The sequence below is a fragment of the Epinephelus moara genome, chromosome 18 (assembly GCF_006386435.1).
Source record: "Epinephelus moara isolate mb chromosome 18, YSFRI_EMoa_1.0, whole genome shotgun sequence".
NCBI classification, from domain to species: domain Eukaryota; kingdom Metazoa; phylum Chordata; class Actinopteri; order Perciformes; family Serranidae; genus Epinephelus; species Epinephelus moara.
The window spans coordinates 7,607,542-7,624,654 of record NC_065523.1 but is presented as its reverse complement, the minus strand read 5'-3'; the positions used below and the strand labels follow the sequence as shown (position 1 = coordinate 7,624,654).

The window sequence follows — 17,113 nt, the reverse complement described above, 5'->3', positions numbered from 1 at the left end:
AAGCGCCTATTCTGTTTTTTTTTTTTTTATTATTATGGAGGAAACAGGATCCATAATTGATATTGGAATCCTATCTGCAAGCCGTCCGTCTGTACTTTGAAAACAAAATATTGCATTTTAATAGGCAGCTGTGGCTGTTTTGTTGTCAGACATGACAGGATCAATGGCTTTGGAACATGCTCACTGTCTCACCATTGTTAACGCCATAAAGCCTGGGAGAGAGCCTGCTGAGTTACAGTACAGATCAATTATATGTTTTACACTCAGAATGACTCCTCTCATGTTGGTGTTTGGACGGAGAGATGTTCTGTGTCACTTTACAGCCAACAGTAAAACAACAGAACATCCCAACACATGTGAGCCACATGCTTTTGGCTTAATATGCACTTCTAGATTACCGATGGTAGAAACTGCAGAGTTAATTGGCATGGGATCTTTAATGCTGCTATAAAGCAATGGTGGCTACACCTCTCCGCATTTAACGCCTGTAGATATATCTATTTTACATGTAAGCAATGATGAATACATGACAGGATGAGCATAACAGATTATAGCAACGTTGCACACTAACTGAAGTGAATTTTGCATCTCCTTTTTCCGCCTTAAGTGAAGGTTTGCAATGAAAGCTTATCATAAATCGAAATGATCACGAGGGAATAAAAAAGCAAAATCACAGTCCAAATTAATTCTGCTATTGCAAGTGGTTTTTTTTCCCTTGTTGCTCCAGTTTCCTGCCACACAATCACAATGAAGTGTGGACAAATTTGAGATGCTGAATTTACCTGCATCACAACGTGGTTCCAGATATCCGGGATGTTATATGTAATATACAAGCAGTCAGCACGTCTCTGCCATTAGGATATTGATAAGTAAAAGGTAAAGGGTTTGTTTAATACTTAAGTATCAATACGCTAGTACGGGCCTAATGCTCCGCCATTAGTCATACAGGCCACACAAGCCTATTTATCACTCACATCTAAGGGATATGAGCGCTGCTGTAACACACAATGGTAGAGTCATCACACTGTAGGCTGGCTTGTCTCCATTCACTGATAGTAACCCTGCCAAACAACAGGAGCACTTTATAACAAGGGAAACTAAATCAAAGACTTACACAATAATAACCATTATCATATATTGATTATTGAATCAGTGATAGTATCTTAGAAGCATTTGATACACACATCCTTTGTGTTGTCAGGTTGTGATTCAATTGCAGATTTGATGTAAAACAAAGAAAACCAAAACAATGATAAGAAATAGTTCTGTTCGTTTCAATAAGCACTTCATTCTGCTATTATGACAGAAAAAAAAATCATGTTTCCCCTCTTTCTAGGAAGATGGAAGTCCTGGAGTCCACCAGGCTCTGCTTCATCCCTACCTAATGATGTATCAATGCTATACACACCATGAGAGTTACACTTTCAGTTTTTCAAATTATTCCTTACTTGAGGATGCTGATTTAATTATATTTATTCCCGTTAGTAATTAGGTAATCATTTGTAATACCTATTGACTCACGCTACACTCTAAACACAGCCACACAGCCTCAGCATAATGCTCCAGCAGCCTGGCCTATAAAAAGAAATTGTGTATGCGCGTGTTGCAACTTGGCAACCATTATTTGGCTCTCTCTTTTTAATACTTAATACACGTCTACTTTTAAATGGCTCGCACGCTCTCCCTCTCTCGCACACATTTACACACACATACACACACAGCCGGTGCAGTAGTAAAAGCCTGGCAGCCATATATCTCTCGTGACGACCTCCTCCTGCAGCCTGCGCGCCTGCACCGTGACCTCCCTTCTCCTCGCGCTCTCCAGAATAATAAATTTCTCGGGCAACGCGGCTGCAACGAGCGCAAGGAGAGAGGGGAAAAACGCGCGGGCGATTTGTCTGGCAATTAGTAAACCACCGCGAGACTCCCCAGGTCAGAGAGAAAAGTTGGTGTTTGCTTGAATGTTTGTGTGCCAGCCTGGGGTGATCGTTGAGTCATGTGAGCGCGTGCACGCTCACAAACACACACTCAACGGAGACATTTGGTGACTGTGAACGTGCGTGGCACAGCGTGCGGGAATGTGTTGTGAACCCTGAGAGCCTACAGCTTCCTGTGCAAAGCTGCTGTTGAAACATCAGCTCCATCAGCTGGTCCAAAGCCTTCAAACATCTCAGTGACAGCAGAGTGCAAAGCAGAAAAGCACTGGTCACATCTGCACGCCTGATTCCTTCTTGCTTCACAGTTATTTAACTGCTAATCCCACTGAGATTACAGAAAGAAATCTCCTTTAAGATGGAGAGAAGCATCAGGACAAGTGACAAAGCTGCAGAAAAAACAACAGGTATCAACACAAGGGGCACAATCAGACTTAAAGGATAAAAAGAAGAGTTTACTTTCACTAAATAAGAGCTCAGCAGGCATTTATGCAGCAGCAGAGCAGCAGGACTTTTAATTTAACAAGCGTGTTTTTTAATGAACCTGCATGAGCTCGGGGCAGAAATTAGATTTACTCCACTCAAGGTTTTATGATGAGAAACTTCACAAACTAATCCACAGCATTTCTGTATAAAACAAAGAGCAGTAGAGATACAACGTCTACACTGCCAGGGTTAAAATGTCATCTTTCTGGGTATAAATATGCCACATATTTATAATGTCATGTCAGCTGAAGGCAACATTTCTAAACAAAATCCATTTTCTATCACATAGTTGTCTTACTTTTATTCTGTTTGGAAGCCTGTACCATCGTCTTCTCTGATACATTGCCGCCATGAGTTTTTACTGCAGTTTACAGAAATGTGTCCTCACAACTTAATGAAAACATTCCCCATTCATCCCCACCAGACCTTCACACCACACAGGATGCCACATTAAATCTAACTTTACCACTAAACAGGCTTGTTGAACAAACAACCAGTACCATGTGTGTGTTCTGTCACCATGCCTTTGAGGATGTTGACTGAAAGAAGCATCTAACCTCACATACAACCAACAACCAGAAAAACAAACATAAGTATAAAATTGATACAAGGGCAGGAAACACAACCACATCACATTATAAGAACTAATGGATCCAGACTTAACCAGACCTGCTGTTTGTTTGGTTCCCATGCACAATCATTCTTGATGCATAATTACTCCATCTACTGTTATGATGGAGTCGGCTATCGAACCTGCAGGTTTTCAGTACTTGAAGAATCATGTCAGTGATATTGAAAATTGTTGAATACTAAAAGTTGGCACCAAATGCATGGTGAATTTCTCAGTATTTCAATTTCCTTTTAATTTGGGGCTCATATGAAATGGGAGCTTTGAGGGTTGAATGTTTTAACATCAACCATTCAATTTCCTGCACTCTGATAAATGTCTGTCCACCAATATGTGTCCTTTCTGCATCAACTATGCTGGAAATGTCTTTAAATTAATCAAAAATAACAGTCCTCTGTCATTACCGGTGGGGACATGTTCTAAATATTATAGGGATTTGTCCCCTGTGTACCCTCTGATATCTATGCTTCCAATTGCCTGACCAAATATTGGCTGAACCGAAACAAGCTTTGGATACATTTATGGTACTGGGATTTTTATTTTATTATTTAAGACTTTTAGTATTATGATGACCATAAAACACTGATGCTGATACTATGATGTATTTAAGCTCTCTCTATATATGGCTGTTTTGAAATGTTATAACACTGTAAAAGTGGTGTCTATATGGGGCAGGCCTTTAATTCCTTTCACACAAAACTGCTGCTGAGCAAAGATCGGGAAATACAATCACATTTGTTATTTAAACCTGTATGATTATTACTTGTTTAAAAATTAGGTTTCGGATAATATATCAATTATGAATCATTCATTTGATCTAGCTCTGACAGCATATGAGAGAGAGAGTTACAGCACTTGAGGATTATGGCACCTGACATACCGACACAGCACCATTTTATCCTGTTAAAATAATAGTGATATTTTGGATTATTTTTTTTTATAAAAAACCCTTTTGATTCTTTTGATCTAAAGACCCTTACGGACTAAACAAATTAGGGGGATGTATTTTAAAAACCATACAGAGTGTATGGGCAAAGATTAAATATGAAATAATTTATATGTTCTACAGTTGGACCCCTCATGGTAAAATTGCTACACCATTTTATGCTTTACAGGTGAGCTCTCCATTTGACAACCTAGTCACAAGTGCAGGACAACTGTGACAGCACCGAGGTGAGTGTTCTTGAGATGCATAGTAATGATCCAAGTTATATGTGAAATAATGGGACTGCAGTTTAAGAAGATTGTCAGGTAAACAAAAAGTCACAGGTATGATTCCAAGAACAGCCATGAGTCTGGCTGAAGAGACCTAAAGCAACACTGAACCACATCCTGCTTGCGGAGAAAAGCACTACAGCTGAAAATTACATTTATGTATACTTTATAGATTTTCTCCATTATCAGTCTGGAATCTTTGGATGCTGACTGAAACTAAAACAAAGCTGTATGGATCTGTGCAGAGCTTCACTGCACAAATTAGCACAAACATGGACCAATCAGTTGGTCCTTGCAAAGTGCTAGAGACCGCATAAGTAATACTGTTATATGTTGCACACCAAGCTGCATCTGGTGCAAACACATTTTCCCCATATGCCATTGTCCCTTTGATTAATCCCCAACACACACACACACACACACACACACACACACACACACACACAGAGCACCCCTCCCAGCTGCAGGTCAGATTACCAGGCTGGAAAATGACCAGCAGCCACCAGCCGGTAAATAACAGTGGCCGCAGCTCACTGAATTTCTCACAATCAGTTTTACAGAAAATCTATCAACAGCCGATTCTTTTTTATTCTGCTTTTTGGCAATCATGAATCAGCATGTCAAAATGAGTGTCATGTCTCGAATTTGATCAAACATAGTGTAGAATTCACCTCTGAATACAGCGTGCAAACATGGCTGGAACAACTCTGGAACAAGCTCAGCAGCTTTTCAGCAAGGCAATCAGGAGGGGCAGCCTCTGTTTACACTAAGGTCCCAGTCTGTCCAAATACTGTCCAGCATCAGGCTGCACATTCTCTCTGTCTCAGCCTGTCTTGCTGGCCTGCCTGACCCTTTCATACCAAATCATACAGTTAGAATGTCTCACAGCACCTTGTATTAGAGCGCTCAGAGCTTTAGATTGAGACAGAACACCACATTTGAAAAGCTCTGCTCCTAAATAACAGATTGACCAAAACTTGAGACAGCTGCTTTGATGCAACATTTTGAAAACAGTATCCTTCAGGCAAATACTATTAGTATTATCTTGTTAAAATATAAAATGTTCATTATGTTTGTTAATCTCAGCCAGTCTCATCAAGACAACCCCATTTTACTGAGAGTCAGCAGTGGCCTGTCACTGACCCCTGCCCAGGTGGTTAGTTTACTTGTCTGTCTGTCTGGGTGTGGGAGCTGAGATATGGCTGCCGTGCCCCTGGGTTACAGTGCCCTGAACTCGGCCTGTTGTGACTAAGTGGCCCGGGGGGCTTCGGGGGTCTGGGAATGTCCGAGAGAGCGGAGGGAGCAGCAGCCTTGCGAGGTCAAGGGGGACCTGGGATAGTGGGGGTAGGGGTGGTGGTGGTGTGTGTGTGTGTGGGGGGGGGGGGGCCACGGGTCAGCCTCTGGCTTCAGAGCCAGTGGACCTCATCGGTCAGAAAAACGTGTCCCCTGGTTGAACCCTCTGTGGCCGCAGCTTGGCCATTCCGTTGCCCTGCATGACCATCGATTTTTATCCTCCTCCACACCCCCTCTCTCCCTGCCTTTCCTTCCGCTTATATTTCTCTCATTTGTTTCTCTTACTTCTCCACGCATCGCATCATGCCACGGCCTGCATCCCCATGAGAGGCCAGAGCCCCTCCACCAAAACCGCCGCCCTTTTATTTTTAATCCCAGGCAGATTGATTTCTGAAGGGGTCAAACAGGAGTGAGTGCGCTTCCTGAGGCCGCTACTGCTCGGCTCAGCAGATACCGGGGGCCTGAGCGCGTACGGCGACCGGCGATCGTTCGCAGTTCATCTGGAAAGCTTCGCAGATCGTTTGTTTTCGAGGTAAATTGTTTTGGAGCGCAACCGAGAGAGTATCCATTAACCAGCGCTCTCCCTGTTCTTTTAATTTTTCTTTTTCACCCTCCCTCCTCCCCCTGCTTCCCTCTCTCCAATTGAGCGCCGTATTATTCATATTCCCACCGCAGTCTCCATAGCCTCTTTGCACCTGGCCGACACACACACTCACACACACATGCATGCAACCGTATCTCATTAAAAGCTATAGGCCACTGCAACACTTTATAACCACAGAAACACAGCCAAGACAAAATGCATAATAAGCTCCGGGTGAACCAGGAATTATTCACGTGGGCCCCTCTGTCATACATTAGCTGGAGCATTTCTGAATTTTCCTGAAGTTATATGAGCCTGTGAAGGCGAATACATTGAGTTTGTATTGCAATTGTACCATATAATTTAAAATACACCTTCATCTGAATAAAAAAAAACTGAAATAAACCCCACCCGTTTCTTTATAACGACCCACCCAAACCCGTGCGTAAAAGACGTACATTTGATTTACACACAACAACAGATGCTCAAGAGACGCAGGCCTTGTGAGTGACAAACAGACGCAGAAGTGACACCGCTGCAGCAAAGGGGGAAGGAAACAGTTGCATAAACTCAGGAGAAAACACCACATCACAAGTTTGTCATTTGTAGCTGGATACGCTCTCGTGCAAACACACACACACACTCTCAAGCACGCACCTTCCAACACAAACACGCAACTCCAAAAGTCCCTGCGTTAAAATCAAAGCCCCTGCGGCCATAAATGCCCCCTTCGCCTGACCTCGCCAAATGCGCAGGGGGGCAATAAAACCATAAAAACGCCACCAAGCCATCAGACACACAGCAACAAGAGAGCCAAAGACAGAAAAGGGGACAAAATGAAGTTCCCAGGCCTCTTACCTTAGACGCCACCACTTTCAGCGACCTCTGTGCCATCTTCTTCTGCGCCGTGAGGGATCTCTGACTGGTTTGTTGGACTTTCTTTGGAGGGATTTTCTTCTTTCCAATGAGGAAGAAAAAAGTTTTTTTTCTTATGGTGGGATACTTGTGGGGTGTAAAAAATAGCTTGCTGATGGGTGGGAAGGGGAGGTGTATGTATGACTGTTTATGTGTGTGTGTGAGGAGGGTGTGCGTGTGAGGGAGGGGGGTGGGGGTGTCTTCCAAGACGTCTTCTTTTTCTTCTTCTCTGTCTGTCTGTCTCTGTTCCTTGCCCTCTCTCTCCTGGCAGAAGGGGTCTTGTGTGTGGCTGCCGGATAACAATAGAGAAGAAGGAGAAGGAGAAGAAGTGTTTAAAGAAGAACAAAGTGATTAATGATTTTTTTTTCTTGTATAATTCTCGCATTTTTCTTGAGGTGCCGTCCCCTTCTGTCCTGTCCAGAAAATAATGGCGGTGAACTTTTTCAGAGGGGTGGTGGTGGGGGGGCTGAAAGGTGTTGGGGGTGGGCATCCTCACAAAAAAATCTGCTCCCATTCACAGAAGCAGCAGAAGGCCCCGGCTGATAAAGGGAGCTAAAAGAGAATGGATTCCTTGGTGGATTTTATTGTGCGCGGTGTCAACCCGCACGCAAATTCATTTATTTCAACTCGGACTGCGTGCGCTCACTGGCTTTAGGGGTTATTGTGGAGGCACATATGTGTGTGTGCATGTGTGCAGATATTGGGGAGGTGGTCTGTTAAGACACTCTAATATGAGACTACTGGTGTAAAGAAAAAACGACAGCATTAGGGCACAAATGTTACCTTGTATATGTGGATGAGGGGATATTCAACCTTATAGTATTCGCCATATAAGAAGAAAATAAATAGGGCTCCTTCTGAGCAACTGGGCATTAATGCACATGTTGAAAGTCACTTTGAAGCAGAGGGGCTAATAGTAAAAATAAAAGAGCAAAATACATTTTCACACAGAACACAGAAATGCAGGTTCGCCTATACGCGAGTCCCTATATATAAGGCTTTGCCATTTTGGCGCAGTGTATGTGTGTGTTTGAGCGCATCTAGGTGTACAGTTTGATAGGAGGGCGGCTTTTTGCGCTGGAGGAGCCTTTCATAAACAGGAAGAAAACAGATAAATGGGCAGAGGGAGTCTCTGTGGCAAGAGGCCCAGGGAGAAATCAACCAACAAGTAATAGGGAATCTTCTCTGGGCCGAGGAATACGAGCGGACCAATTTGGGGGGCACACTTTTTTTGTTTAAAGTTCATCGGGAGGAATGCTATTTTCTCGTTCTCCCCCCTCGCTTGCTCTATATTTTTCGATACCTGCTCTAAGAAAAGAAAATGAAAATTAATACGGGAGCCGCGCCTTACAAAAGAAGCCATTCGTCTTGTTGATTATCTATTTGGTTGTCAGGGTTTGAGCTATGGCGCCGGCCCGCTCCCTTTTTGTAATATATAAAAAATAAAACACACATGCGCGCACAGAACCGGTGCAGAAAACACCGATAGGAGGGAAAAAAACTGTTGTGCAAAAATTACACTCATTAAAGCATTAAAAGACCACGAAGCGAGAAACTATTTAATGTTTTTTTTTCTGGGGAAAAAGAGAGGAAGGAAGGGAGGAAGGAGGGAGGGGGGGTCTCATACTCTGTGTCGGGCCGGTGCAAGCGCGTCTGAGCAGCCGTTAAATTAACGGGAGAACGGGAGTGAAACGGGGGGACGGTTTGTGATTTAAAACGAGATTACAGGACGTAATGTACCAAGATCACTCATGGCCGGGACAGATTAATCATCGCAGGCTGCTGATTTCTCAAGACAGGTCTCTGTGCAGTTTGTAGGCAAAACCAACACTGAAATTAAATGAAATTATTTATTGTGTGCGTGTGTGTTCGTGTGCATGTGGGAGCGTGTGTTTATATGCTTTAAATACATCCTTCACCATTAAACATCGATGAGAGGATAGAGAAGGAAGTGTTTTTGCTCTGTCAGAGCTGCTGCGGAGGCAAAATGGAGATTATTTTTATTACAAATTTTACAAACAAAGAAAAAATACTAAAACCTTAAAAACTTGAATTCAAACGGGACGATTTTATGTGACATAACTCAAACCTTTTTGTCTTTAATGGTCGGCTGTGCCCCAACAATTATAGAAGAAACTCATAATTTTGACAGAGGAAATAAGAAGATAGAGAAATATTCTTTTTTAGCCATTTATTTAAATTTCTATGAACTATTTACAAATAATAAGAAGGTCGACACTGAGGAGGCATAAGCAGAGAAAGGAGCAACTTACATATCGGAGGAGGTAACACATATTCAACAATACCATCATTGCTATCATCATCATCATCATCATAGAAACTAATCTTTGGAATGTAAATAAAATAACATCAATTAAAAAAAAAAAAAAACACTTGCAGAATAAAATATCTAAAAAGTGGCACAGAAAAGAGAGAAGAGGGGAAGTAAAGAGAGGAAAGGAAAAGTGTGCGCGCATTTAATGTGCGGAGAAATGAGGGACAGAGAGGGAGATAAAGAAAAATAAATCAACACCATTCAGACATGCAATAAAAAGGCTCCTTATTTTTCTGAGTGTCCCTGGTTAGAACAATCGCTTATAATTAAATTACTTTTTTTTTTTTTAATTTCCACATACAAGAAATGAATAGCGCTTTTTGTATTGCAGGTAATAATAATTATTATTATAATAAGTCGCCAGACAATTTCAAAAATATAAAAGCTCGAAAAGCTGTCACTTCATTGAACGAGCAAGAGAAAATAAGACGACCCCAAAAAATAAAAATATATATAAGTACAACTGAGGTAATAGGTAATACATTGTATAGTGCTGCGTTTATTATGTGTTCTTGAGCTGTACCAGGATTTTGGTTTGAATATTATTGTCCTTTTCCTAGGCAGCTTTATAAACCCTGTTTGGTTCGTAGTGGAACAAATGCCTTAGTTTTATTTCACTTGAATCACCCTGTCACTCTGTTTCCCTGTATACAACATCACAACATGAACAATCAACGGACCACATAAACGCTCCTTGTCATTCTCAGCAATAACAGCATTTTACAATCAACACTGAATTCAAAAATAACTATAATTAAAATTTAAAAAGCTATACTTTGTCATTAAACAAAACAGAAATAACAACAGTTATAGTTATAACAGCAAGACAGGAAACTGCCTGGTGCTATTTTGGATCATACCGGAGGTTATATTTGATTTTAGAGAATACTATAAGGGCGGTGTGTGTGTGTGTGTGTGTGTGTGTGTGTGCGCGTGTGGCGGGGTGTAAGAATACTTCTCTTGACGAACCGAGAGTTCCATTTATTACACGTGCGTGTGTGAGTGGCGCGGGGGGGTGAGGAGTAGAGGTTTGGGGAGGGGTGCAGGAGGGGGGGGGGGTAGGGGCGAGGGGTAATGGGCAGAGCCGCGGTTCACCCCTTTGCTTTGTACCCGCAGAGTAAACATGACAAATGGGGCCCGAGTTTGGCATGATTAAAGATGAAAACGAGGATCCATCTTCACCTAAAAAAAAAAAAAAAAAAAAAAAAAAAAAACACGCACGCGGGCACATTATCCTCAGCCTACCGCCTTATGCTCTGTCATAGAGAGGAAGAGAGAGAGGAGTATAAAAAGACAGAAATATAAACGGCAGGAGAGAGGGACGCAGATAGAGAATGAGCAAATAAAAGCAAAGAAGCGGCCGCATCATTTTCTCAGTTCGTTCAGTCTCCTTCTTCGCCTACTTTTGTTCATTTCATATTCTTATGAATGGGAAATCTCCCTGTCCACCCCTCCCACGTCATAACGTCTGTTATAGTGTGTAACATCAGCACAGATCAGGGCCGAACGGGCGGCAATGACATCCCTCCCTCCCTCCAGAGCAAAGACGTTATTCCGGTCCAAAGTGCAGGCTCCGGTGGTTACACGTGTGGCTGCCGGTCAGTTTAGGAACCAGGGAGGGCAAAAAATAAAAATAATATACACAAAGAGCTTAAAGACCGGGCTATAGGGGCCCGCTGCGGGTCTGGGAGCCGGTTAGAGCCTGGGAGTTTGTGTTGCTGTTTGTCCCGGAGCGGACCTTGGTGTTGGGGAGCTTGTGGTCCTTCTTCCATTTCATCCGCCGGTTCTGGAACCAGATCTTGATCTGCCGCTCTGACAGGCAAAGCGTGTGCGCGATTTCCACCCTGCGCCTGCGCGTCAGGTACCGGTTGTAGTGGAACTCCTTCTCGAGCTCCAGGACCTGCTGGCGCGTGTAGGCCGTCCGCGAGCGCTTCGGTTCACCCCCTGTGTAGTTTGAAGTCACTGTGGGACAGCAGTGGGAATAAACAGTCAACACATTAACCACACAATAAAAAATAAAAAATACAACAACCTCAGTATAATAATAATAATAATGATAATAATGATAATAATAACAACAACAACAACAATAATAATAATAATAATAATAATAATAATAATAATAATGATAATAATAATAGCTTACATTACAAACAAAATATGCTGTAATTTTACTACAAAACACAGGCGTTTTTAATACAATATAAGCTTGCACTAAACATACATAGAGTATTTGTTTCATATCTCATTAAGAGGACGCTACGCAGTAGTCCAATGGTATCCTGTAACACTGAAAACAGCATCAGTCCACATGGAAAACAGATATGTGTGTGCATTATGAACATGGAACGGAGAGAAATAAAGCCATGGCCACCACGGCTGTATCTACTGATAGAATGCAAAATGGCTGTAACCTTGGCAGACCCTTTAATGATTAGCATCTCCTTTTATCCTATCACAAATCTTTTCGTCTGCGCTTTTAGGTGTGGCTGTTGCAGCGGATTTGATTTGTTTTTACGCCACAGTTTGTGGTCGAGACTTTGCATTTTCAGTGAACACATGTTGTCAGGTGTCATTTCAGGCCCTGCGGCTGTGTGAATCCTCCCAGCACAGCCAGCCTGACGCTGGTGTCCAAATGTTGTGATTTCAGAGCAAATCGGGGCCACAGCCGCATTTCCTAAGACTTGCAAAACCGTGCTGTTTTGACACGTTTGCGCACGCACGACTACCAACGTGTAAATACACTGAAACAACAAGAGCAGCGGTGAGTCAGGAAGCCACTCTTTCTTTCGATTATAATACATAGCAAGGATGCGGGCATTGTCTGCCTTGCGTAAACTGGTTGGGAATAAAGGTGGTGGTGGGGGGTGCAGCAGCTATACAACGGCACTGAATGGCCGACCAAGATACCAAAACCTTCAAGAGGACAACAGCAATCACACATGCTGCAGAGGATCTCTCCTATCATACGTGGCTGCTAAAAAACTGTGCAAAGTAAAAATGAAACAAAGAGTTTTCTTACCGAGTAAACAGTCCGACGGAGAGAATGCTTTACGGTGACTTTACAGAAGTGGCATTTTGTCGCCCCGCAAACACGCGCCCCGGTTATCCCAACACGCAATAGGCAGCAAGTCTATTAGAACATTACAGAGAAGCCATAATAGACTGGAGCTATTCGGTTTTACATTAGTGTTTTACGGCCGGCTCCATAAACATGAATATTTCAGCTGCCATAAAACTTTCCCTCCCCTGGAACAACGAGTGGGGAAGGAAGGCTCGACAGAGTAAAGTACACCGTTTATACAACCCCACCACTTAAAATCAAATTACCAAAGCATAAAAGCTAACTTATGGGCTCGGTCTGAGTTGTCATAAGGCGAGGAATTAGAGCAGACGAGCCCGAGATCGGACTTCAAAAGGCACCTCGGCGGAGAGGTGTAATAAAAATTTATGGAGGGTGTAATTATATTGGCCCTGCAAACAGACGATCGTAAATCTTGACCCAAGGGCTACTCTTCTACTTCTAACAGAAAACAGGGAGGGGAAGCCGTAGATTTTGACGGTGGACACCTAGCTGACTGCATGGCAGGCAACTGCAGGCACAAAGGCGCAGCGAGGGAGAGAGAGAGAGGGGAGAGAGAGGAAGAAGTTTGCATGCAGCACTTACCGATGTTTACATGGACTTTCTTCATCCACGGGTAGACTACGGGGTCCTTCCGACTGCTCGTAGGGGACGAAGTGCTTTGGTTGTGGGGCGTTTGGCCGCAAGACGCAGGCGGAGGCGGGCTGGGTGTCACCGAGTCGCAGCGGTGGCTCAGCTCCGGGACGGGGGTGGTCTGCAGCCCGGCCGGGGGGAGGACGTGACCTCGAGGGGACATTACCACCGAGGCGGGCTGCCCCGGACGCTGGCACTGCGTGTATGGCGGCTCAGCTCGCTGGTGGTGGTGGTTCTGGTGTTGTGGGTGGTGTTGTTGATGGTGGTGGTAGAGAGAGTCCGGCTGAAAGGCAGCAGGCTCCTGCCTCTGGGAGCTGTAATAGTCCGGAGAGTGGCTGGGCAGATAGTCGCTCTGTGAGTATTCCTCGCACGGTGGGAACTTCGGGTCCACATAGTTGGAGTTGATCAAATAGGAGCTCATGGCCATTAATTTCAGTCTTTTTGTGGAATTGCACCTACTCGGAAAATATATAACTAAAATTTATATCTCATCCCTTTACTCTTCGGTTATTCCTGTTCCGTTGAACCCTCCTACTTTTCTGTCAAGTGAACAAAGTTAAGAAGCCACGTGACGGCAGCCGGCCAATGGCGCGCCTCCTGGACGAAGCCCGGATAAGGAAATGGGATTAAGCATATACACGGCCCCCGCACGCGCATCATCATATGGCCTCAGTTTGTGGGCATTCACAGTCTTACAATACGTCTCCCCCCTCTCTCCCTTCCCGTGCCCGGTTCTCCCTCTATATCTCTCCACCACATGTCGGCACGCATGCCGTCCTAAGCAGGCAGAGAATCACAACAATAACAAAGCGCGTCTGACAAGCTGAAAATACATTCCGCTCCTGCAGGAGGACACACACGAGCAACAGAGTACAGTATGACAAGTCCTCCCTCATTGCAAACGAACCCCTTCCCCCTGTTACGCGTTTGGCTGCAACTTCAAAAAGAAGAAAGAAAGAAAGAAAAAAGAAGCAGCAGAAGGAAAGTGCTCGGGGGGATTTAAAGTGGCGCCTGCACCACCCTGTGTGTATATATTTGGGTGTGTGTGTAAGGACGTGATTGCTAAAGCTTTTTCTTTCTTTTTTTCTCTGGTCTTTTTAAATCGCTAATAACGTGGAGTGGGAGAGTGGCCTGGCCGGCTGCTGCGCCGCCACCCAGCAGCAGCAGCAGCAGCAGCAGCAGCAGCACCACCGTGTCAGAGATAAATCTGGCTTGTTTAGGATCGATAGAAAATTCATCAACTAATTCAGGTTACACGGCCTTCTAAATCACCAGCAGACCTTTGCATTAGGAACGAGAACCCAGCACCGGTTCCCTCTTTTTTTTGTTACTCCAACAGGCGCCCATTCCACATTTAACTCCCCCTGCATGGTAATTCAGCCTCAGCCGGGGTCGCCTTTTGCCTTGCATGAATAAACAGGATATATTTCCCTCCACTTTCCGATATTAACATCACTGGCATAGCAAGTCCATATACCCCCATTCACACTGCGCGGCTGCTTTTGCCCTTGAGCTGTGCATTACTGAACAGAGATACTCAGATCTTTGTTTTTCCTCGTAAAGGAAATTCATCTCCCCAGCCGTGACCCGCTCACACTAGCTGCCACAGACTTTCATAGCCTTCTCTCCCCATTTGTAACACACTACGGTGTAACAGAGTCTAACTGCTGTCACTTTCTTACTGCTATAAAACAAATACAAACACCATAAAACAAGGAGTTCAACCTGCATTACGCAGCGTAAAGACGCAAAGAACCTAGACGACATTATAAAGAATACCATACATTCTCCAGCATTCTCACCCAAACACGTTTTACGGTAAATTCCCCTAAGTCTAATAAATCTGCTTGAAACACATTCTGCATGCCTTCAACAGCATAAAGACAAGACACAAAGACATAAAATGCGCCACAGAACACACAACACTGCGGTGGATAGAACTGAATAGATGTTTTCCCAATCAAACGGAGGTGTTGTGCACTTTCTGAGGAGTTATCAGTGGCACTAAATGTGCGCGCACAATCACACATACACACAGGCAAGATGATGGAGATATCCAAGTCCTTTGTTTCGAGAAAATTGACTGTCTCTAAATCGAAACCTTACGCCCCCCTCACCCACACACACACACATTCAGACACACACGAACCCAACCCCCCAATACGCCTTCCTAGATGAACAGTAAAGTCGACCGCATCATTTTTCAACAGGACAAATAATAAATAAAAGGAGTCCAATTCAACCTGGAGTTGGCCTTTAAAACTCCGAGGTGATTTGAGGATCGAAAAAAAGGGAAAAAAAGTTGGGTTGAGTTTTCATCACTCCGGAGGAGCACAGAGCCACAATAACGTGATTCAAAATACATAACCACCAATAACGCCCTGAAATAAGTGCACCGGTGTTTGTCTTTGCCGATAGGAAATAAAAATTGGTGGATGACATTTTATTAAAGCTCCATTTTACAGATTCAAATATAAAGCATCAATCCATAAGGTGTTGCAACCTAATAATAGCCGCTAAAGAAGGCCTCTCCTCCCTGCGTTGGATCCATCGCTGCCGTCGTGTATAAATCCACTATATACTCCCCTAGAAGCGAATTTGTGATTGTTATAATGATTTTTACACAAATCCGGATCTACAGGGTAGATATAGAAGACAGCGGCTCTCTGGAGGCACAAGGTTACACCGTCGATAGACTTTTATTGCTTTCATAAACTCCCTGTCATAACCACACTGGAATATTTTCATCCGTCTGTACTGTTCCTGACCCCTGACCTCCTCACTGCTGGTGGGGATCTGGGAAATGAAGTTATAATACTGTAACACTTCCTGCGAGACAAGGGCGACGATTAGGCGGCTAAGGCGCAAATAAAAGAAGGAGATACAAATTACAAAGAAAAAAAGAAAGTAAAAGGTTTGCATTTTTTTTCTTGGAGACAGCGGATGTAAGGTGATGGAGAGGAGGTAGGACAGGTGGGCTCGACGCTGCAGTATGGTCTCGTTATAATTATGTTTCCATGTGCAACTTTGAATGAAAAACAGCGAAATAAATCTTTAAAATATAAATAAAGGCCTGCTTTATTTCTTTTGGTAGAATGTGTATTGAATTATTGATTGTTAATTGGTATGTTTTTATATTTCACAATGCGAGTGAAGGTTATATCATGCCCCAAGAATTGTTAAATATAATTTATTTTTATAAAATAATCTTATTTTAGTATTTCACTGCGAAGGAAAGATTGGGCCTCTGTCAGTGAGAAAGATTTTTTGTATGTCTTTTTTTATAAAAAGAAATCAATTTATAAATGTCTCCTTGGCCAATTTAGTTTCTCACTGCTCCGTTTAAAACGAATATTTTATTAAAAATCAAAATATTCCATCCACGTAAATAACTGCGCAAAAATTGAATCAGAAGTACAGTTGTAATTATCCAAAGGACAAAGAAAAGTAAAAGAGAAAAAAAAAGTTGGCAGCTCCAACCGTGCGCCGTTTTAACGGAATGAACACAATTAAATGACGAAAAGACAAATCGCTTGGCACGGGGAAACACTGTCCTATCAGAAATGCTTCTGAAGGATTCGACTGAAGAATGGATGGACCAATGAATAAATGAATAAATGTCCCTTCACTATGGTAAATGAATTGCAGTCTGTCTCCAAAACTCTGATTCAACTGAATTAAAAAGAAATCTGACCCACACACACACCAGGGCCTGCACTATATAATATCTTTCTTTCTTTCTTTCTTAACAATTAAATAAATTAAAATCATGATTAAAACATACATTTGATTTAACTGTAATTATAATTTAACTAGTTCCCATTTTACATTATATTCTAGTGCATATCATATCAAACTGATAGGCTGTGGGAAGAGATAATTTAGGTGCAAACATAAACTAACAGCTCTGCATTTTGAAGCTCTTGCTGCTCCTACGTATAAACGTGTTTCCCCTGCTATATTTTCCATGTAATTTCTATCTGCTCCTGAGCAGCTCCCACATTGATTT

The 17,113-nt window shown here is 43.0% G+C and overlaps 2 protein-coding genes across 10 annotated transcripts in view; both read right to left on the bottom strand.

The window, feature by feature from the left end:
- Positions 1 to 17,113, bottom strand: part of hoxb3a (homeobox B3a) — a 113,250-nt gene that overhangs the window by 58,636 nt on the left and 37,501 nt on the right. For 8 of the 9 annotated variants that reach the window (XM_050068223.1, XM_050068227.1, XM_050068222.1 and 5 more), the window contains one exon: positions 6,998 to 7,343. The exons of the other annotated variant lie outside the window; for it this stretch is intronic. The gene's annotated coding sequence lies outside the window, so the exon portion shown is untranslated. The remainder of the gene's footprint in view (positions 1 to 6,997; positions 7,344 to 17,113) is intronic. 9 annotated transcript variants of the gene reach the window in all.
- hoxb4a (homeobox B4a) lies at positions 9,037 to 15,674 on the bottom strand. The gene is made up of 2 exons (XM_050068248.1): positions 13,057 to 15,674; positions 9,037 to 11,351 (listed from the first exon to the last, which is right to left on the bottom strand). The coding sequence occupies exons 1-2, from the start codon at positions 13,529 to 13,531 to the stop codon at positions 11,053 to 11,055; spliced, it is 774 nt and encodes a 257-aa protein (XP_049924205.1). The 5' UTR covers positions 13,532 to 15,674; the 3' UTR covers positions 9,037 to 11,052.

What these genes read in the sequence shown, in the direction of transcription:
- hoxb4a (XM_050068248.1), bottom strand. Translation starts at nt 13,531, where the DNA reads ATGGCCATGAGCTCCTATTTGATCAACTCCAACTATGTGGACCCGAAG. An exon ending in GAAAGTCCATGTAAACATCG is followed by an intron (nt 11,352 to 13,056) that starts GTAAGTGCTGCA and finishes GCTGTCCCACAG; the next exon opens with TGACTTCAAACTACACAGGG.